This window comes from Hippocampus bargibanti, linkage group LG01 (assembly GCF_051943395.1).
Source record: "Hippocampus bargibanti isolate YZ-2025 linkage group LG01, ASM5194339v1, whole genome shotgun sequence".
In the NCBI taxonomy this organism is placed as follows: Eukaryota; Metazoa; Chordata; class Actinopteri; order Syngnathiformes; family Syngnathidae; genus Hippocampus; species Hippocampus bargibanti.
The window spans coordinates 37,619,245-37,641,746 of NC_142734.1; the positions used below are offsets into that span (position 1 = coordinate 37,619,245).

The 22,502-nt window shown below is 45.4% G+C and overlaps 4 protein-coding genes across 4 annotated transcripts; 2 read left to right on the forward strand and 2 right to left on the reverse strand.

Moving 5' to 3' along the window:
- Positions 1-2,414: 2,414 nt before the first annotated feature.
- LOC148904197 (ATP-dependent RNA helicase DDX19A-like) lies at positions 2,415-7,072 on the forward strand. Its single transcript, XM_089015537.1, has 11 exons — positions 2,415-2,721; positions 2,800-2,860; positions 2,927-3,116; positions 3,846-3,938; positions 4,268-4,370; positions 4,447-4,561; positions 4,674-4,851; positions 5,094-5,331; positions 5,693-5,855; positions 6,444-6,635; positions 6,727-7,072. The coding sequence occupies exons 1-11, from the start codon at positions 2,659-2,661 to the stop codon at positions 6,786-6,788; spliced, it is 1,458 nt and encodes a 485-aa protein (XP_088871663.1). The 5' UTR covers positions 2,415-2,658; the 3' UTR covers positions 6,789-7,072.
- Positions 7,073-7,778: 706 nt separating this feature from the next.
- cptp (ceramide-1-phosphate transfer protein) lies at positions 7,779-10,531 on the reverse strand. Its single transcript, XM_089015549.1, has 3 exons — positions 10,496-10,531; positions 9,746-9,918; positions 7,779-9,052 (listed from the first exon to the last, which is right to left on the reverse strand). The coding sequence occupies exons 2-3, from the start codon at positions 9,877-9,879 to the stop codon at positions 8,530-8,532; spliced, it is 657 nt and encodes a 218-aa protein (XP_088871675.1). The 5' UTR covers positions 9,880-9,918; positions 10,496-10,531; the 3' UTR covers positions 7,779-8,529.
- A 249-nt stretch (positions 10,532-10,780) lies between these two features.
- On the forward strand, positions 10,781-18,882 carry ints11 (integrator complex subunit 11). Its single transcript, XM_089015576.1, has 17 exons — positions 10,781-10,982; positions 11,245-11,342; positions 11,509-11,582; positions 11,657-11,885; positions 11,985-12,083; positions 12,401-12,435; positions 12,646-12,784; positions 12,841-12,905; positions 12,973-13,162; positions 13,257-13,340; positions 13,421-13,510; positions 14,755-14,917; positions 14,998-15,108; positions 15,377-15,438; positions 16,281-16,423; positions 17,740-17,869; positions 18,040-18,882. Exons 1-17 carry the CDS (start codon positions 10,955-10,957, stop codon positions 18,100-18,102), a joined length of 1,803 nt encoding a protein of 600 aa, XP_088871702.1. The 5' UTR covers positions 10,781-10,954; the 3' UTR covers positions 18,103-18,882.
- On the reverse strand, positions 18,620-21,498 carry LOC148904200 (troponin C, slow skeletal and cardiac muscles-like). The gene is made up of 6 exons (XM_089015562.1): positions 21,371-21,498; positions 20,402-20,432; positions 19,466-19,612; positions 19,193-19,307; positions 18,969-19,105; positions 18,620-18,881 (listed from the first exon to the last, which is right to left on the reverse strand). The coding sequence occupies exons 1-6, from the start codon at positions 21,392-21,394 to the stop codon at positions 18,850-18,852; spliced, it is 486 nt and encodes a 161-aa protein (XP_088871688.1). The 5' UTR covers positions 21,395-21,498; the 3' UTR covers positions 18,620-18,849.
- Positions 21,499-22,502: the final 1,004 nt, after the last annotated feature.

Sequence of the window (22,502 nt, forward strand, 5' to 3'; positions counted from 1 at the left end):
TGCAAGGCTACCGTAGCAATAAGAGTGTGTTTCCACACTCATTTGCTATTTGGCATGTGTGTGTCTGCGTGCGCTTCCACCCGCAAACTGAATTAACCTGTGACAAATAGCAATCAGTACCCAGCCCTACTCACTTACACTGTCACACTCACTAATCATAAATATATGCATACTCGCGATCACACACACATAATTGTTTTCCCTCAAGTGCGCATCTGACAAGTATTCACCCATCCATTTTTTTAGGCTTAGCGTCATCGTGATGACCAGAGCACTGCATCCGATGGTGTATAATCGGCACTGAGTTTTTAATTCAACCTCAAGCCTTTCATTGAATGCGTACGTGTATTCTATTTGACAGCAATGAGAATTTGCCATCCATTCATTTCCTTTGGTTAATGACGACACAGGTACCGACAAGAAGTCTCAAGAAACCCGGACTTCCTTAACCGAGCCGCTGGGTCCAAAGACTTCCCGGGCCAGACGAGAAAGCTCGTTTCTCAGCAGGTCCAGAATTGAGCAGGTCTTTTGAAGTCATGGCCCCACGCACCGACTCACATTACCCCAAGTAGAGGTCAGCGCAGCCCCATTTCCACTCGAAACAGTGTTAAGGGTGTCGCGGACGATGGAGCAGAATTTCTTCAAAGCCGTCCGGGAGTCAATTCCCATGACCTCACGAAACTCATCCCAAAAACGACCTGATAGGACTCTGCCTTTTACGGCTGCTTTTGGGCCAATGAATTGCTGTCGCAACAGGTAGTGAGTGGTCGCTTTACTGCGAGCCAATGCCAAGGGCACCGACCTAGCTGCATTGTCCTTTTGGGCTGAGGCCAGCTGAGCCCCATGGGTGCAGGCCCCGGCCGGGCGTTTGGATGAGAGAAAACAGAAGTCAATATTTGGATTGATCATAAGGCGTCATCTGGTTCCTCACCCGGGACCCGTTTGGCATGGGTAGCCCTACCACGGGGCGCAGAAAGGGATCATCGGGACACAATGTCATTTGATTTATAATAATCATTTGAATTAGTTCAGAGAAATTCCATAGGTATGTAGCAAAAATATTGTCTGTGATTTTCATCTTAAACGTCCAGCATCTCTCTGTATTCCAATGTTCAGGGTTGAGTATTAGTTTAACTCATTCACTGCCAGACTGTCACGATCTGGTTGGCGACCGACGGGTGGCGCTGTCGGCCCCGCCTGCACCTGCACAGGTGCCGGTCGTCCCGATCAGTGGCGGACTGCCACGTTCCGATTGGCGACCAACGGGTAGCGACGTCAGCCCTGCCTGCAGCCTCGCAGGTGCTGGTCGTTTTAATCAGTGACACTTAACAGGACTCCCGGCACGACCATCCGGTGTCGGTTCATTGTTTGTTGCATGCTTTGTCTGCAATCGCATGCATTGTATGCTGTGCATCTGCTTGTTTAATCTTGGCCGACTTTTAATCTTGGTTTTCTTTTGATACTTTGTATTTTTTTTCCATTCAGATGATTTTGATGTTTTACATTTTGTTCCTGCTGACCTTTATTTTAATACAATTTGTCAAACAACCTCCTGCCTGCTTTTTGGGATCCGCACCCGCCATCACCACCTTGCAAAACGTGACACAGGCAAGTGCATGCAAAAATGTGTCCGCTCCAGCGCCAGGGTTTTTGTCATTGTCACTCAAACTCCAAGACCGACACAATATTGAGTTTTAGGACTACATAATCATTCCATGCGGCGTAAGAAATATTCTATCGTCAGAAAAAAAAAAGAGTTCATTCCTAAGTTATATGGGTCTGTAGTGATCTGAGCTTGAAAGGGGGGCGGCTGCACAAAATACACTACAAAACAAATATTAGTTTATATAGGGCTTTAACAACAGCTAAAGCTGCAACATGGAATGCATGCTAACATGGAATAAGGGGAAACGCTGCCCCCCCTGGAAAGGAAAAAAAACCTTGCCAAAGGCCATGGCTAGCGCTTTATCTGCACTCAAGAAAAAACAAAACCCGAACAAATTCCAGAAGGGCGCTCTCCGACATACTTTCAATTCCTGATTACATTTGCGAATGGCAGTGAATTAGTTAATTTTTAATGTAGTGTTTTGTATATATATATATATATATATATATATATATATATATATATATGTCAGATTTAAAATGTCATTGTTTTGACTAGCGCAATGAACTGGTGAAAAATCCATGGCTCCAAGAATGTCTGTGATTAACTCACGAGAGAAAATGAGAGATAAAATGTTTCATATGGAAAAGGGGACACGAGTGCCCAGGCTACAGGCTGACATATAATGACATAACATAACACATCAATACGGATAAATGTGGCTATAAATGAACACTGGGCTGCATCTACAATGATGTGGAATCAAACGATGGAGTCGTTTGTTTAAGTTTGTCAAGTTTGGTCCGCCACAGCATCCATTAACTCTCCAAGTTCCACGTGGATGCAGTAAATCCCCGGATGTCAATAGCGGCATCACCGAGTCTCCAGTTGAGTTGTTTGGCCTGCCACGTTGCAGTCGGTTCTCGTCAGCGCTCATTACCTGGACAATATTTGTCAGACATCAGGTCGCACACACACACACACAGGCCTCCAAACTTGAGCTGAAACGTTTGGGTAGATCGCATTCGAACGTTGGAGCTGAGTGTTGTCAAATGTTGAAGTACTCGTGGGAGCCCGAGGCAGACATCCAGGAGTCCATCTGCTCGCACGCGCAGGTGAATTTTGAAAGGTGGCTCACCGCCATTGATGAGAGCCAGCTCAAGTTTCAATATTTCATTTGTTTTTCTCAACAGTTTGAGCCCATGAAGAGCACGGGCCTACCTAAACCCTCACCGGTTGCCCAAGATGTCAACGGTACGGACTATCCGTCTTTCTACATCAAGTATTTGTGGCATTTTTGCAAGTCTCGCGCCCGCGCAGGTAACCTCGAGACGGACCCGAGCGCAGAAGGTGAAGATTGGGAGGGGGATCGAGCGGAGCCAGCTGAGGCGTCCCTCCTCAACAAATGTATCCGCCGGGCTCTCGTAAGCGGTCGACATGAGGTGGAGGTCTTGCAGCGGGACCCGACCTCCCCGCTCTTCTCCGTCAAGACCTTCGAGGAGCTCCGCCTGTGAGTTTCGCTCCACACAACTACCCCACGGCTTTTTTTGTCACGATATTTCTTTCTAATCAAACTAAAGGACAAACTCCATTTTAGCCTATCGCACACCTGAACGTAATCATTGAGAAAAAAAATGAACCTGAGCAAAGGCAAACACACATAGGCAAACAACCAGCCATTTGAACACACACACACACACACACCTAAGGAGAATTTCGAGTGTTCCATCAACTTGTGTGTTTTGTGTTTGTGGGAAAAACCCAGAGAAACCCCGCACGGGGATGAAGAGAACACGCATACCCCACTCGGGAAGGTACTCTGCAACTGCACTGCAAGGCAGACACACTAAGCAGTCGTCCACAGCGCGGCCAAAACCAAGTCACATTCCAGGAAATAATTTTTAAAAGCTTGTTTTAAGTGACCACACTGTGTCACGGCAAATGTCACAAGATGGCGGCATGGCACTATACGAAACTGTGCAACTCAATTGAAGTACAGTACTTCCTTGAAACAAAGATGCCAATCAATGTTGCCAAAGCAGTACTGTCTTGACAAAATGTTCTGGCTTAAATACAACAATGGCTGAATTATGATGCCCCATGTACCCCTCGTAAAAAACACACACACACACACACATTACATTCAAAAATGCTAAACAAGGAGAAACTATCATTCAACATACTGCCGTCCTGAGGAGATTGTAATTTTTGACGTGTCATTTTTTTCTGATACAAATAGGAAAGCAGAGCTGTTGAATGGGGTCTATAACATGGGCTTCAACAGGCCTTCCATGATCCAGGAGAAGGCTTTACCGATGATGCTGGCACAGCCGTTAGTCCTCTTTTTACACTTTTACAGTCTGATCTTTACAATTAGCAAACACAAATGTCATTTGTTTTCAATATTCGGATGAGTATTCAACTCCTAAGCACAAATAGCAAGTAACTGATAGCGGTGGTAGCGGTGTGTTGCGTCACATTTCTATTCGACCACAGAGAGATCATTTCAAAGACACTTCTGACAAAAGACAAAACTCTGTAAGAGAGAATTGAAGTTGAAAACACAGACAATCAGGAATCCGTGTTACTTTTGTACACAAATGGGGGTCAATGATTCCAAAGTCACCTTTTTTTTTTCTTTGGCAATGTGTTTGACTGCAGCCCTCAAAATCTGATTGCCCAGTCCCAGTCAGGCACGGGTAAAACGGCCGCCTTTTCCCTGGCCATGCTCAGCCACGTCGACCCGGCCCGCAAGTGGACTCAGGTCAGACACGTGACCTGCTGCCGATGTCTTCATTTTTTGACTGCGTGCCAAAGGAGGTTTTTTTTCCCCCCCGCAGGCTCTTTGTATCGCGCCTACGTACGAGCTTGCCCTCCAGATCGGTCAGGTGATCGAGCAGATGGGCACATTCTGCCCTGACATCAAACTGGCATACGGCATCAGGGGCCGCAAAGGTGAGAAAGTCGACGTCGCGTCACAATCTGTCTCTGCTGCATGCCTCAAAAATATGCCAGGGTTTGACCTGATTACTTGGGTTTTGGGTTTTTTTTTTTTTTTTCCTCTCAGTGGAGCGAGGCAGGCGCTTAGAGGAGCAAATTGTCGTGGGAACACCGGGCACGATCCTGGACTGGTGCCACAAGTATAAAGTCATTGAAGCCAAAAATGTCACCATGTTTGTGCTGGATGAGGCTGACGTCATGATCGCCACACAAGGTTTTCGTGACCAGAGCATCCGCGTCCACAGGTTAGGACTACGTTAGCCCTATAAATAATCTAAACAGTTGACTGAGACAGGACAGGATAGGATAGTCTCGAGGCACGCATGTGGTAAAGGGAAAACAAATGAGCTGCTTGGTGGATCCCCGTGAGGGCAGTGACCTCCGTGACCTGTCTGCTCTGATCAGACAGACCGTGAAGTCTTTGGCACGCAAGTTTGGAAATGATCTTTTCTTTTTTTTTTTTTGCCGCCTCCTTGTGCTCATGCAGACAGCTAAGCAAAGACTGCCAGATGCTCTTCTTCTCCGCAACCTTTGAGGAAGAGGTGTGGGCATTTGCAAAGATGATCGTTCCCGAGCCCAACGTCATCCGACTGCGACGCGAGGAGGAGACTTTGGACACCATCAAGCAGTTCTACGTGTTCTGCAAGAGCAAGGAGGACAAGTTTGCATTTCTGTGTGACCTCTACGGGAGTTTGACTGTGGCACAGGCCATGATTTTCTGCCACGTAAGTCGTACCGCGTACATGTTGTGCTTTTACTGTACGTACTTTAACATCGACGAGGGGAAAAAAAGAATTGCCGCCGCAAATAAGGCACGGAAAGCTTGTTTTGTTTTTGTGGTGGCAAACCACTAACTTGCACTCAATCCTATTGCTGTGCGTTGCCAATGATTATTTCTTCTTGATGCACGGTCAAAGTCGGCTTTATTGTCAAAAATGCTCATATGTCTTTTGACGGTTTCACTCTGAGTCTTGCCGGTGCAATTCACCCCGGTCGGACTCACTCTTCGTTTGGAAATGATGAGTTGCTTTTTCACTCCACATGATTCCAACTGGGAAGTTTTTCGTGTGATTTCTCCTCACGCAGACCCGCAAGATGGCCTCTTGGCTCTCTGCTAACCTGACCAAGGAAGGCCACAGGGTGGCGCTGTTGAGTGGGGAATTAACCGTGATGCAGAGAGCTAGCATCATTGAACGCTTTCGAGATGGAAAGGAGAAGGTCCTGGTCACCACAAACGTTTGTTCCAGAGGTAAGAGGCAGAGGTGCCGTTGTCATTTTGAAGGGGGCCAACTCATCTGACTCGCGATTAAACGCTTGAAAATGGGAGAGCCTGAAAGGATCGAATCATGTTCGCAAGGAGACTGGAAGTCAAGAAGAGGCCGGCTCTGTCGGTAAACTGGAGACGAGGACAAAGTGCAACCTTTGCTCTCGGGAGGGAGGTGGCGCCGGGGCTGGAAACAAAATGCGTAACAACACTTCCTCCGTTCAAGGACCGAGAAAGCCTTCGTCGAATTGTTTATTGCATCCAGGAAATGGCCAATTCATACTCATCCTTTCGAGTACATTTTCAAACATTTCAATCGACAGCAAAAAGAAAAGAATCGAATGGAACGCTTGGTGACAATATTTTTGGAGCAGAGCGTTGACGCCGGGACGCAAGTGTCCAGATGCCTGAGCCAGAGGCTTCACATTAGCCGAGAATGATAGCCCCTCCAACGTGATGAGTTGTAAAGACACAAATGTCCCGAGAAGCAATAAACGCACGCGATCGACAGTAGTGTTTAGTCATATCATTGTTAAAGTGCTTCAAAGTTTGCCCCGGTTGTTTTGTCATGAGGCATCGATGTGGAACAAGTTTCTCTGGTGGTCAACTTTGACCTCCCCGTGGACATGCACGGCGATGCCGACAATGAGACGTACCTTCACCGGATTGGGCGCACGGGACGTTTTGGAAGGCGCGGCTTCGCCATCAATATGGTGGACAGCGAGTTCGGCATGGATGTCATTCGGCAAATTGAGATGCATTTTGGTACTACTCGCTCACCGCGCCCGCCGATTGAAAGGAAAGGAAGCACGTTGACCTTTTTCTTTTGTTGTCTCTTTAAAACTCCCCTCCCCAGACAGGCGCATCCCAAAGCTTGACGCGTTGAATGTTGACGAAATGGAAAAACATCTGAGCTAAACGCTCAGCTCCCGCCGTTGGACCCGACAGACTGTTGCGCCATCCGCAGCTTCATTGTTGACCATGCAGAAAGATTTGTTGAGGTGCACTTTGGATTTATTTGGAGAAGCAGAATGCTCCACCGGCTGTTCAAAGCCGGTGCGGTTGATGTTCGGCCTGCTTTGTTTGCAGTGTTGTTTCCTTTACTTTGTTTGTTTGCACATTTGCATGCCATTTGAATATTAGACGCTTGTGAAGCATATATGTTGCTCAATATGTCAAAAATGTTGTTCCCTTAATTGCAACGGTGTCTCTCTCAGTTGGTTTCCAATCGTCGTTGTCTCAGACCAAATTTTCTGTGATTCACGTTGAGCCTCTTTCAAACTGAACGTGGGATGGCGGCGCAAGTAAGGGGTCACGGTCGCGCCCGCCCAATTCTCCTGTCTCACTTGGAACACTCGCTGGTCAACACAATTGATGGATTTTGTTTAATCACGTTTTTCAATCCAAATTTGCCCTCCTTATTTTTTCTCAAGCACGTCAGCTTTTCATAAGAGTATAAGTGTTAGATTTGGGAATCGCTTTACTGTTTGCATGAAATGGCGTAGCTATTTTGAGAAAGCTTTTAGAGGTGAAACTTGTCTCAAAAACCACAAAAAAAGTCAAGACATTCTTGATATGTGTTTTTGCAAGCAGAATGCGATCTCTCATGACAATTTCCCGTTGACTGGCGTTATTTCAATTCAGAATCACAACACGATGAATTTTTACACAAATTAGTCTTTGGGCAACCTTCATTTATAGCTTGTTGTTCAAGGAAAAGCACGAGAGAAATTATCCAACAAATATAAATGTTCCTTTGTCACGGCGGTGCATTATATACGACAGTTGAGAAAAATGTGAACTAATTTAGCTCTGTGCTGCATTATGTCTGATGTGCACTACAATGATATTTGATCGTTCTAAACTGTGTCAGGCAAAAGGCAGAGTGAACAAAGAAGAGACACTTGTCCAATGACTCAACCCTTTGAGACTTTGTGCCCGTATATGAAAGCCAAAGCAATTTTATTTACATATCAGTGACAAGGCAACTAAATATGTAACATTGCATTTTTGTTTTAATTTTGCAAGGAATTATTCAAAATCATACAGTAGTTTAAATAGTCTAACATGATAATAATTCTGTTGATTATTTTATGAAAATAATGACAAATAGCAGACAAAACAGCTCATTCATTTGGTCAAACTTGTTTGTACATGCAGGAATGTACCAACGTTAATGGAGCAACATCAAGTATGTCATGATCGTAATCAATACAATGAAATGCGTCCGTGCACGTTAAACAACTGTTATAGCAAAACCTTCAACGATATATTTCTTGCCATTTAGCCGAATGTGACCATGATATGTAAAAATCCCCAGTCGCACATAAAGCACTTCAAATGACAAGTTGTGGTTAACGCGAGGAGCTCGTCTAACCTCAGGCGACCGTTCCAGCAGATATTTTTTTGACAATTCCCTCATTGATTTTACCAGACACTACAATACTCAGCGATTGATATAGCGCGACGCATTTGGACCGACTCGGGTATCCCCTAGGCCTGAGGCCGGTTCCACTCGCTTTAACAACAGCTGAAGCTCGAACAAAGCGCTTAACGCGGACAGCTATCCGTGAAAAGATGAGACGTGAACTTGTGTTCCAACATGCAGCGATTGCACAGTCCCAAGCGCCAGTCGCCGAGTCTTCACGTCGATCCGTCTCTATGGCAAATTGAGCACATTGTTTTGAGCGTAAAGTTCCTCCGTGATTTGGTACACCTGGGAAATGAGAGGCACGGCTTCTCCCAGGACAGCCACCGCTTTGTCTGGCGGGCCCACGTTCATGACCTCAAAGAAAGCGTGGCGAGCAGGTAGCACGCAGAAGGCCAAGGCCGCCGCCTTGCGCACCACCCACGGGTGGTAATTGGCCAGGGAGCGGTTGTAGGCGTCGGCGCACATGACGGACGGCTTACTATCCTCGCTGCTGATCCTCAGCCGCTCCAGGAAGAGTTCCAGCCACCGGAGCGCACGATGCAGCCTCAGGAGGGTCCGAGTGCCCGATTCGGGATGGCTGCCTCGCTTGTCCACGTCGACCAGCCCGTTGTCCAGCTCGTAGCGGACCATGGACTGCACGGTCATATAGTGCGAGTGCCTATCTTCTTTCAGCAAATTCACCAAGATCTGGATTTTATTGACGGCATCCTTGGAAATGAAGCCAAAGACGGACCCTAAGCTGTTTAAAAACCTGCCAACAAGCAGACGTGAAGAAGTAGCCTTTTCAAACGTGTACACAAGTATATAAGTTATACTATAGTTGTATACAAGTTGGACTCATTCATTCTCCTTCATTGGGATTAAAAAGGACTTCTTTTGAAAAACGGCTCTTTCCCTTTACGACTCCGACACGCCATTTCTTACAGTGGCACAAGCTAACCCTCGAACGGGAAGAAGATTTGTCAAAAATGTCAACGTGAAGGACAACATTGTTATTGAGAGCCGCACGTCCAGAAAACGGCATCGTTCTGAGCCGTGAACAACACTGCCAAAATAAAAAGGCCCCTTGCTTTGGGGTCTTCTTGATTTTGTCTTCTGCTCAGGACATTTGTAGGAAACCTTTGGAAAGGGAGGCAGGGCAAAGTTGATGAAAAAGCAGAGGCTGATGGAGCGCAGTTTATGGCTGGAGAAATGGGTCACCGAGGTACACGACTCCAGCGGAGGAATCGAATGAAGTTGACAACAAGGCAATCGTGCTCGGCAGATCCCCGTCGCAACGCAAATTCTCCTTCAACCACTATGGCTTCATGATCGAGTCACGCCCATTTGTTCTTCCAAAGCGCATCCAAAATCAGCTGATTTTGATTGATCACGTTACTACCCCTGTCAGTCATCGTGTTTCCATTGAAAGTGAAAATGGCCAATAATGTCACCTGAGACTTACTTGATCAGACCCCGCCAGCCAGACACGTAGTTTTCCAGAACCACGGCTTTGTCTTCAGACAGACACACTTTGAAAGTGCTCAGAACCTCCTCAAAACAAAACTTGGGATCATCCGACGCCACGCAATCAGCCATCGCGGGTAGGAGGAATTGTCCCGTCAGGTGTTTCCAGACCTTTATTGAAACGAGACATCCATTAATAGTTGAGACATCTTTTGGTAGATCACCAAACAAAAATTCCACTGACGAGTGTGAAACACGGGCCTGGCGAAATGTACACAAAGTTGAGATGCTGACGCATGACGTACAACTGCCAATCGATTCACGCAAGAGCATTTAACGTGTTCATTTGATGGTCTGTCGTTATACGTTGTTGTCACTGACAGATAAACAAATCTATGCTGGCGCTGCATAATTTTCTGACAAATTAAGTGAAAATGGACCATTTTCCCATCATCCCATTCCCGTTGATCCCTCAAGGCACACGATATGCCATGGCACCACTTTGACTCGTCGTCAATATGTGCGGATTGAGGCAAAATGATTGAAAACAACCAACTCAAAAAGCAGAAGATCAACAGTGTCGTCAGTCAAACATATTATCGTTTGGGAGCGGCAAACCGGATTGTGCCACGGAAACATAATTCCGCATAGTGCTTCACTCCTCAAGGCATACGCAGCATACAAATAGGGTAAATCTGGATATGTATTAAAGTATATTGCGTTACGACACAATGAAGTAAAACATTACCTCCCAATCCGAATTGAAGCTTATTTCCGGGTCGCGTTCCAACTGCGCAGACTCGCGCCGTATAACACCGGAAATTAAATTGTTTTAAAATAAAGGAAATACATCAAGGTAGATGTACTGTCTGATGAGTATAGAACAGGGCACAGGACGACGTGATTTGCCCTTTCTGCTCATATTTTGTGTGAACGGTTTGCATTAATTGCCGTATTTATATCATCATCGTCATCGCAACATTTGAACTTTACTTACAGCGACATAAAATATATTTTGAAACCAAGCCCGGAACCTGCTACATTATTGGTGTGTTTGAATAACTTGACTCAATGAGTGCGAAATCCACGAAATTGCACACATTTACAGGACTAAAGACAATGAGCGATTCTTTTTTATAATGATTATTTGTTTATAATCGGAAGTTCGGATCGCTTTCGTTCCTTCTCTTAAAAAGGGGGCGAGAAAATGCCCGAAATCAAAGTGACACCGCTGGGTGAGTTCACTTGCGAGTTAACATCGTCGTTTTTTTTTGTCAGAAAGCGACTTTTAGATACAGCCTATTCATTTTTTAATGGTGAGTTAGAGTAAAATTTAGGATGACGTTAGTCTGATGTAGCAGTTTCAAATATCTGGAAGTTTTGGCTCGTGGATTTTTTGCAGAAGATTTTAGCATAGATGCTAACAACACCAGTTATGTCATGTCTTATTATTGTTTGTTGTGATGTTCTTCCCTATTTGTCTTTTTTTAATTCAAGGTGCTGGACAAGATGTTGGACGCAGCTGCATCATCGTCTCCATCGGAGGCAAAAACATCATGCTGGATTGCGGCATGCACATGGGATACAATGACGATGTGCGTTTACTCTGCTAACATAGTTCACCAAAATACATAGTTCACACGCTACAGACGTGACAGCTAAAGTCCACCCCCTGATAACTGCTGATTTGTCTAAATCCAAACTTTAAGCTCCTCGTGTGGCATTCCCTTTGGAGAAAGTAACCCAACATTGTCATTCCAGAGGCGCTTCCCGGACTTCTCATACATCATTCAGAATGGGAGGTTAACAGACTTTTTGGATTGTGTCATCATCAGGTTGGTTTCAACCGCTATCATATCTTGATAACCTGCTAAGATAACCTCTAAAAAGATGTCTCTGCTCTTGGCAGCCATTTCCACTTGGACCACTGTGGCGCTCTGCCCTACATGAGCGAGATGGTGGGATACGACGGGCCCATCTACATGACACATCCCACCAAGGCCATCTGCCCCATCCTGTTGGAGGACTTCCGCAAGATTACAGTAGACAAAAAGGGAGAGACCAACTTCTTCACCTCGCAGATGATCAAGGACTGCATGAAGAAAGTCATTCCGCTGAACCTTCACCAGACTGTCCAGGTGGGCTCTGAACGGCTGACCTATTAAAACCCCGCCGCGTCATCTTTCAATTCTCTTTTTAATTGAGACGCTTGCGTGCGTGCGTGCGTCTTTGTGTAGGTGGATGACGAATTGGAGATTAAGGCATACTATGCCGGCCACGTTCTGGGCGCCGCCATGGTGCACATCAAAGTGGGCTCGGAGTCGGTGGTCTACACCGTGAGTCCGAATTTTCAAGAGAAAAGAGCCCAGTCCGTTTGCCTTGACCAATACTGTATACCACTCCACATTTGTCGCACACAAAGATTCAACAAATAGAAACCGGTGTCAACCGAGTAAGCCGACTGTGAAAGTCATACCTTGGGACTTTTCAGTCAGCCCTGTTTGTTGGAAAGAATTTTAGCCCTGACATTTTCACTCGAGTTTGAACGACTAACTTGAACCGTTGCTTCAAAAGTTCAAATTGGAAATCCTGCCCTGAAAGCCTCACGTGAAGCATCAGCTTGGAGTCACATGTACTGTCTCGTCTCTTGTAGGGCGACTACAACATGACACCAGACAGACATTTGGGGTACGTTACCTGCCTTCTTCTTGTCTTATTCTCTCCAGTCAACAGAAATAGTTTTGAAAGCATTTACCTAGCAGCAGAGTTGCTGCTGAAATGTTGGTTGTGTATTGATCAGGATTGAAGTCAACATTCACGCCACATCTCCAGTGTTTTATTGGTTGAAGTCAGACAACTTAGTGTTGACGCCTTGGTTGTTGCCTTGCATGTTGGCAGCGCCGCTTGGATCGACAAGTGCCGTCCAGACATTCTCATCTCAGAATCAACTTATGCCACCACCATCCGGGACTCCAAGAGGTGCAGAGAGAGAGACTTCCTGAAAAAAGTTCACGAATCCATCGAACGAGGAGGAAAAGTATGGTTTAACACACGTGGAGCATTTCTCGATGGACAAAACGCATTTTTGTCCAGGTTCTCATCCCGGTGTTTGCCCTTGGAAGAGCTCAGGAACTTTGCATTCTTTTGGAAACATTTTGGTAAATTGCACAAAGAGCAAAACAACGTCCGGGTGAGAAAACAATGTTAATTGGCTCCCATTGACAGGGAGAGAATGAATTTGAAGGCTCCCATTTACTTCTCCACCGGGCTGACTGAGAAAGCCAATCATTATTACAAGCTGTTCATCACGTGGACCAACCAGAAGATCAGGAAAACATTTGTGCAGAGGAACATGTTTGAATTCAAGCACATCAAACCCTTCGACCGCTCCTATGCCGACAATCCAGGACCAATGGCGAGTAGTCTTTTGTTTAGTCGTCCTCACTTTCAGGAATTGTCTGATGACTGAAAACAATGAAGAAGCTAAACGGGGGTGAACAAATTGTCAGGTGGTGTTTGCAACGCCAGGAATGCTGCACGCCGGACAGTCGTTGCAGATCTTCAAGAAATGGGCTGGCAATGACAAGAACATGGTGCGTGTCTTGAAAATAATCAAAGAGGACATGATCCAGTCAAGACGCTTGGTGTATGAAGACATTTTTGATCTCTGCAGGTCATCATGCCGGGCTACTGCGTACAAGGAACGATTGGACACAAGATTCTGAATGGTCATAGGAAATTGGAGATGGAGGGCAGAGCGACAGTAAGTTGGAGTTCTGCGTTCCAAATGACTGGACATTTGATAGGCATGCCCCCCTCCCACCTTCCCCGAACCATTCAATGTCAAGCGCATAAAGTAGCACAATCGCGTCGGTGTCGTACCGCCATGGGTGGATCATGGTCGTTATCATTTGGCCAGCGTAGCAAGCCGCAGCAGGCCGATCAACAGTCGCTGCAGTTTAAAAGCACAACTTGAACAAAATGTCCTCATTCGTGCCACTCACTAAACATTCCTGTCTCAAAGAAAACTAAGCGGTAAATAATCACTATTTAGACCGGTCGCAAACACAAAAGGTCAACTGTCTGCCGAGTTGTTTTGGATGCCGATTAATGTGCTCATATCAGAATCAGAAAAGCTTGATTCGTCCCACAATGGGGACATTTGCAGTCCGCTGCAGCAATTTGAAAGGGGGATGGGGCGAAGGGATAGAAAAACAAGATATTCTCAGCATAGTCAAATAAAAATGTCAACAGTAGACTGTAAATGTGCAAAACCGTTTCATGAAACAAACTGTACATGCAAGCGCAAGTATCAAGAAAGTCACATTGATATTATCTGCAAGCTGCAGCAAAGTAAGGTCGGCTCACACTCTCCATTCAGTCCGTTGCTTCTGTTCACATGTGTGCAACTGACTTGCGCAAGAAAAGCAATCCATGAATGAAATGAAATAAAAGCCGAAATGGGGCATCGTTGACGACCGACTCTGCTGGAATTGGAATAATTGAATGACTTTTATGAGCTACGCCCGACGGTAACTCAAGGAGCGCTTTGAGGTCATGTTTCAGGCCGAGCGGTTCTTCAACGACTCTCTGCATGCCATCTTTTGCGGTGTGTCTCCAAAGCTTGAGAGACACGACCTTTATGAAGGATTCCTGCGTTATCCTCACGCTGTCAAGTCTGGCAAAATAACACCAAATCATTCCTTCCCCTCTGCTTTTCTGATGCGATGAGGCTCTCCAATCAAATGTTTTTGCGCTTGCGGGAACTTAAGCTATCCGCAATAAACGCTTTCACTGACGGAACACTACTAAATCGTCTTACTAAATGCCGAGTGAAAAGGCATCGGATCTGCCAAGCTGAACATGAAGACTTGAACGTTGAGCTAGAATAGCAATGACTCCGAGTCGAATGCAACTCACGAAAACACCACTAAAGTAAAAGTCAAACCGCAATGTCACGTGACATTGACCTGACCTTGACTGAAGACCGCATGGTGATGCTCCCAGTTGGACGTGAAGCTGCAGGTGGAGTACATGTCCTTTAGCGCCCACGCCGACGCCAAAGGCATCATGCAGCTCATCCGCATGGCTGAGCCTCTCAACATGCTGCTGGTGCACGGCGAGGCCGTCAAGATGGAATTCCTCAAGGGGAAGATCGAGCAGGAGTTCAGTTAGTAGATCTCGTACAATTGACACGTTTGCTTGCCTTTGGGCATCGCGTGACCGTCCGCGTCTGCTGCGCCGCGGCAGGTATCGACTGCTACATGCCGGCTAACGGTGAGACGACAACGCTGACGACCAATCCCAAAGTTCCGGTTGATATGTCACTCAACCTTCTCAAGAGGGAAATGGCGCTAGGCGGTGAGTCTCTCGTCCTCGGAGATGCGGCGTACTTCTCAAAAAGACACCATCGCTGTTTCTCCTATCAATGCCTTTTCAATGCGTCTTTTTGTGTTGCAAAAAGTCCACGGAAAAGAAAGGATGCAGGTGGCACACGACAATTGTCTTTCCTAAAAGTATATGTTTGTGCATTTACTCAAGGCAGACCGCAGCCACATTTGTGCGTGTTTGGAAACGTGACTTCCGAAAGATGCTGGTCAGCAACGAATTGCACCTTGTGTTGTTTCAGGGCCTCTACCCGATCCCAAAAAACCTCGCATCATGCACGGGACCCTCATCATGAAAGATAATGTAAGTTGAAATTGCAGCCACCGCAGCGGAATGACCAACTATCTGTTTTCTCATCCTCTTATGCCGATGAGGATCGCGGGCACGCATGCGCGCGCGCGACTAGCACAGTTGTCTTGGAGCAGGAGGTGGGGGGGACACCTTGAACCGGTTGCCAGACAATCGCAAAGCACGTTATGGATGAGCAACCAACTCAAAAACTGTGAAATAGGACTGTACAAATATTATGACCGTATTTTCCGGTGTATAAGGCACACCCAAAAGCCTTGATTTTCTTCAAAAGATGACCATGCGCCTTATACGCGGGTGCGCCTTATACGCGGGTGCGCCTTATACGCGGGTGCGCCTTATCCTTATTTCTGAAGTAATGTTGAGTTAAACCAGGTCTCTCAACAACTGTCAGCAGCCACCGACCCCAATTCCTTTAGTAGTGCGTAAGGCCGCCGTATGATTTATCTCGTGGCGTGATTTATATTTGGAAACCTTTTTCCATTTGTCAAAGGTGCGCCTTATAGTCTTTATGTACTGACTTTTTTTTTGAAAATACACCATTCATTGGGGGCGCGCCTTGTAGTCCGTTGTGCCTTATCCACCGGACAAGACGCTACGTTCATTCAGAGCGAGCGGCATTGACGACATGATTAGGGGCCGCTAGCGCGTCCCAGCTGTGAGCTGGCCCTGAGGCAGAATTGAAAACATTGGAGACAATTTGTCATTCAAAGCTGAAAAAGACGACGTTTGCACGGACACACTATTTCCCCAACCCGATTTGGCGTCTCTTGTGACGGTGCGGAAAGAACTGGGCCTTTCTGTGACAATGCTATCTTTCCCCCGGCCGGGCACAGAGTCTCAAACTGCTGTCGTCGGAACAAGCCTTAAAGGAGCTGGGACTCAACGAGCATCAGCTGCGATTCACCTGTCGCGTGCAGCTCCACGACCCGCACAGCGACCCTGACGCGCTTCGAAGAATATATACGCACCTCAAGAGGTCAGCGTGGAACTTTGTGCAATTGATTGTTGTTGTTTTCAAGGCCGTATGTTCTGCGTCCGGAGGGAAGCGAGTCTTTTCTTGTTGTTTGCTGTCAGAAATTGCAACTTCACCTGATACATTCATTTGTGGCACTATTAATAATATAAATACGTATGCACTTTTGCAAGACACTTGTGGCGTTTTCCGCTCCCTCTTTTTTCTCTTCTCTTTCATAGTTTTGTTTGTTGAAAGGGACCTTTTTTTTTTATAAATCTGTTCCAAAGTCGAGAAGAGTCTATAGTCGTGTTAAGTCCATTTTAATTTACAACAGCTTCTTTTCTTCTAGACGGTGGCTTTTTTTAGGGGTTCAGTGACCTGCCGTGTTTGGGCGTATACTTCCGTCTTCGTCAGAGTCTGATTGACATCTTCTTAGTGCCGAATAATGATGCTCAGTGAGCTGGCATCTTTTGGGCCAACGCAGTGCTATGTTGCTATTATTTTATGACATTTTTCTCCAAGAGTCAAGTCCACAATTTAGAGCACCGGTGTCAAAGTCAAGGCCCGGGGGCCAAATCTGGCCCACCGCATCATTTTATTCGGCCCGCAGAAGCAAATAAACCTTCTAGGATGCTTGCTAAAGTCTAAACCAAAATGTCAAATTGCCCCATATAAACCACAATAACTGTCATTATGTGTTACTTCCAATTTGAAAACTTCTTCTTTTCCTTTTGGGCTTTTCCCTTCAAGGGGTCGTCGCCACGGCCAATCGGTGTCCTCCATCTTCAGAGGTTTGATTGGCATGTTTGTTTTGGCCAAGCTTTGACGTCACGTGCCCTTCCTAACGCAAGCCTCCGTATTTATTCGGGCTTGAGACCGGCACAAGAAGCTACTGGCTCGTGTCCCCTTCTTGCGACAGAACACGCAACTCGATCAACTTTCTAAAGAGGAAGCTACTCGGTAAAAGGCTCCCAAACACAAAATGGTCATGGACACAGCGGCATTCAAACTATCCTCAACTAGTTGTGCGCTCCAGATGTAATATGTGGAGGGGATGAAACATTCTAACGGCTTGGCCAAATTCAGAAGGAGCCCCGAGAGGAAACCGTGACAAAAAATGAGTTTGAAACCTTTGATTTAGAAGCAGCATCACATGTATCCATTTCCAATCCAGACAGTAAACGGAGCCACTCAACATCTTCCACAGATTTTGCATAGAACACTAGAGTATTCCACTCAATTCTATCCGTGACATTCAGACAATAAGACGGCAACAACGTGGCTGGGAAGTAAACGTTCCGAATAGCAGACTGTGTTCATCTTTTTCCTCGCTGCAGCGTCTTAAAGGGTTACGCCATCCAGCACCTTTCCGACGGTACCGTCATGGTGGAGTCCATCGTCATCAAAGTGTCTTCTTCGCCAGAGGAAGCGAACACAAAGGTCATCCTGCTTTCCTGGAGTTATCAGGTAAACTACCCTGAGGCCGCAATGGCCCACAGTGAGTCTTGTCAACTGGACAAGCAAATAAAAGTCGAGCATCCTCTATGACACCGAGGCCCCACTTTGGTTGTAAGTGATTGGGTCGGGGCTTCCGATACGTGACTTTGGATCCCTCCTTTAATTGTTGTTTCCATCAGGATGAAGACCTGGGGAGCTTCCTTTCGACTCTGCTGAAAAAAGGGCTCCCGTCTGGACTTTGATTGAATGACCAAGTAGGGGCCTTGTACTTTTTTTGTGTATTCTAAAGAACTGAATGACTACCAGTAAGTAGTGTGATTTGTCAACGTTTCTCAACTTCAACATCATTTTAGTTGGCAAAATATAGAATGGCTCCGATGATTTTTGTCTGTCCTTGTCATGTGCAGTTTTATCTTGAGCGGCAGAACCTTTCCGCCTAAATTACAATGAGCGGTACATGTTTTGATTTGTTTTCATGCTCATGATGCAACGTCGATGAAACGCAGGAGAGAGCAGATAAAGCGTGGACACGGCAATCCTATATCATGATGTTGAATTCTACCCATTGATTCACAATCGAATGACTGTTGCTCAGAAATTCCATGAAGTATTGTTTTGAATCGTAGTGTCACAGTCCCGCTTTCACGTGTTGTGACAGTGGCTTTTTATTTACCTGCGCTGGCCGAAGAGAAATGCTCGCACTACTTCTGTTGTTTATTATTTCTTTGCTTAGCTCCCAAAAATGTTTTTGAAATGAAGAGATTTTGAAAATGCTTTTATTTCAAATATGGTTTGTGTCCCGGGGAATTTGTCAAACAATCTTGGAGCATCACTGAAGTTATTTTTCATACGAGTTGGCAAGGAGTTTGGATGCCTGCTGAAGACACAAGGACGCTTCAAGGACAGGCCGGAAAGTGTCCAATCTACAGCAATTCCTGCAGCGGGAGGAAGGCAAGAAATGGCCGTTGTTTGACCTCCATCTCCGTCCTTCACTCAACACCTTTCATGAACTCCAGGAATTCTGTTGGACAGAATAGTCCAGCAAGGTATCGAGATGAACATTTTCTTCACACTTACTTTTCAAAGAAGAAGAAGAATAATCACGTACCATCATAATCAATTTTGCCGTCATTGTTTTTATCTCCGTCCTTCATCAGTTCCTCAATGTCATCTTCAGTGATGGATTCTCCAGTGGACTCTAGCATGGCCTTAAGCTCCTCCAGATCGATGTAGCCGTCGCCGTTCCTCAACACAGTACAGAGTTTTTTCAGAAAGGCTTTGGCTTGACTCATAATGTGCAATGTTGGCTGACACTTAAAAAGAGAGGCGTACTTGTCAAACATTCGGAAAAGTTCAGCAAGCTCCTCTTCTGGTTTTCCTTTGCTCTCCTCCTTCATACAGCGGACCATCATGACCAAGAACTCATCAAAGTCAACTGTGCCACTGCCTGTTGATGGATAGATGTATTTTCAGATAAATTGGATTAAATCCATTCATGATCCAAATGTAATTTTCTTATAGCTATTATTTTTGTGCACTCGAAGTACATTGAGAGTTGACAAGATCATGAAAATGTTGTATCACACTCAGCGAGCGCCGACATACCATCTTCGTCCACCTCATCAATCATCTCCTGAAGTTCTTCAGGCGTGGGATTTTGTCCCAGCATCCTCATCACCTTCCCCAGTTCCTTTGTGCTGATGCATCCGTCCTCAGCATCTTGGATGAAGATGTCGAAGGCAGCTTTGAACTCTGTGGGACACGCAGACATTGATAGTGGCTGACAACAGATTTTCAATGTATACAGTGACATGAAAAAAAAAAACTGTTCAAGTTGCAAGCTGGAATATTTGCTTCAGTGCAAATTTTACTAAGAAGGCTGAGTTGTGTGATTCCTCCGTCGTTGGAACATACTAGCCCTGATTTGCCAATCCAGAGCCACTCCCCCAGATGTCCATGCGATGTTAGACAAGTGTGTCAACACGGACAGCTCCAGCACATCCAGAGCCTGTAATGCACTCTGGCTAGATCTCATCCACTCGTGGGGGTTTGCCACTGAGGAGATTTTTTTAACCAAATGGGTGATGCAGCGAGAGGAGAGCCCACCTCAATTTCTAGTACAAATGATCTGTCATCTGGCTCCTCTTGATCCTCAACTCTGAGCCCATCTTGAGCCGCCAAGCTTCTCACAAGGGGTTTCAATCAGTAGCTCTTTTCTGTAGTTCTACTTGGATAGTGAATGTGAGTACTTTTGATACCTCTACTTGGGAACAAGAGCCCAAGATACAGAATGTCCTCACTAACCCAAAGATTGGATTGGATATGCCTTTATTAGTCTCACAGTGGAGAAATTTACATTACAAAGATTGTTATTCTTTCCAGTGGTAGGCTATTCGTGTAATCCGAGGGCCTGATTTAAAGCCATTTGAAATAATTGCTGGGTGGCATTTGGTCAGCTGTTTTCAAATTGTCCCTGAAGGCAACTCCTCGCATGTTTTCAGTGGGAGGCCATCAGTGCAGTAAAATGATTCATTTGCTCACCATTTTTTTGTTCCTCGGTCAAGTTCTCGACCTAGAGACAAAGCAAGACAATACAAAGATCAACTGTACTGCTCCTCTGTTCACGACCCAGCAGTATTATCAGTGATATATCATGTAACTGTCTTCACCGGCTATTCTGGTTGTTGGAAAGTCCGTCCAAGATCGATTGTCATGCAGTTATGTACATGCGTGTATGTCTGTTGGGTTGGAGCACCATCAGCTGTTCTTTTTATGTCCAGCTGTTTGTTTTTTTTTTTTTTTTTTCTATTGTCATACTGGGGAAGTTGACCTCAGTTGCCTTTAAAATGACTGTTCTGCACTAAAGAACTTTGGAGTGTTATGATGTGGTGTCACCCAAAGGAAAAGAACAGAAAAAAAGGGTATGGGACCCAGAACAGAAAAAAGGGTATGGGACCCACAAACCGCAACTCGTTTCATCAGAATCACAATCAGAAAACCTTTAATGGTCCCACAATGGGGAAATTTGCAATGATGCTGTAGTTTGACAACTATGGAGTCTTAGAAAAGTTGGATTGTATGTCTAGAGGCCATCCATTATCCAAAGTGTTTATCCTCATGAGGGTCACAGCCATGCTGGAGCCTATCCCAGCCAGATTGGGCAGTACACCCTGAACTGGTTGCCAGCCAATCACGGCAGGGCACACGTAGAGTGAAACATCTAAATAGGATTCCTTATTTTCGAATGCAGAACTGCATTTAGAGTTAATTGAGAATCACATGAACCTTAACACTAAGATCTGTTTTGTGTGTATGTTCTCAATCCTGTAATGATTCACTGACTTGACATTGAAAGGGTAGACCGGTCACAATGGCTCCGAAGCTGAATGCCACCATAGCAAATTTCCCTATATATTATGCTGCGAGTTTAATAGATAAAGCATTTAGATTTGTGTATTTATTTTGACCTGAAACATCAACCGGAACGCATCCACTCGTCTTTGTACTTACCGCTGCTTTATAGACGTCATCCATTGCTGCTGGTCCTTCAGTGGCTGTGACAAAATGTGGGACTGATTCAAGCTACAGACTGCTAGGGGAGTATGGCTTTCCAAAAAAGCTTATGACCCATCCCACAAAATTGAAGAGTGCTGCAGGGAGGGAAGTGATTGACAGAAACAGAGAGTAAAGGAGGCGTATAAATAGAACACAAAAGAAGCCACCTAGCAAAAGCGGAACACGGACGTGCTGGGCGGATTTAGGTGACATTTAGCTTAGGGGTTCTCTTGCTTACATGCTATGCCTGCAATGTGACAGAGAGAAAATAAAGAATCTTTTATCTGGGCATCTTTCAAACAAGGGGAAGCTCAGATTCCAACTCCGTGACTGCTGGACTATTTTTAAAAAAGTAATCGCAATAGAAGTTGGAAGCCAGCGTCCATAAACTAGACAACTAGGGCGAACTACTCTGAAACAGCTTCATGTGTACATTAAGTAAAAAGCAATATTAGGCAGACACAGAGGGAATATCACCAGTAATCATTATTATTTTTACAATTGTTTAATGTTAAATTATGACCAATCTCCGCTAGTCACTAGCCAATCATAGTCTCACTAGCCGCTAGTGAAGAGCATCGTGGCCAGAGCTCGCACACTGTAGCAGCCATTTGTCAACTCACAATGGCTAAAGGAGAAGAAAATGATTTGCGTGCAGATATACTGTTAAAACCATTTTCAAGACGGACTTTCCAAGAATAGATGGACGTCATTATGGTTAGACAGCTCCGAAGCAAATAATATTGCAATTTTATGAGGTTATCATGAACCCACGCGTTCATAGAAAAGATTGGAACAGTTTAGTGACAGTATTAAGTTTCTTCAAGTCACAAGTTATTTCCTGGCCAATGTCACCCGCTATTGGACGTGTAGTAATATCACACCTCACTCGCAGCTGTGGAGTGATTCAGACGTAGCCCTACTGAAGGCCCGCTATTGGGATTTATGTCTTTTCCAGCAAATTCCAGTCATTTGTATTTTAGTTTTGATTTAAAAGAAACTTGCCAAACTGCCCATTCATAAACCACAAGTGATGAAGTACAACGGGATGCTAATGGTTGAGCGGTACACTGGCCTGACTTGTCTG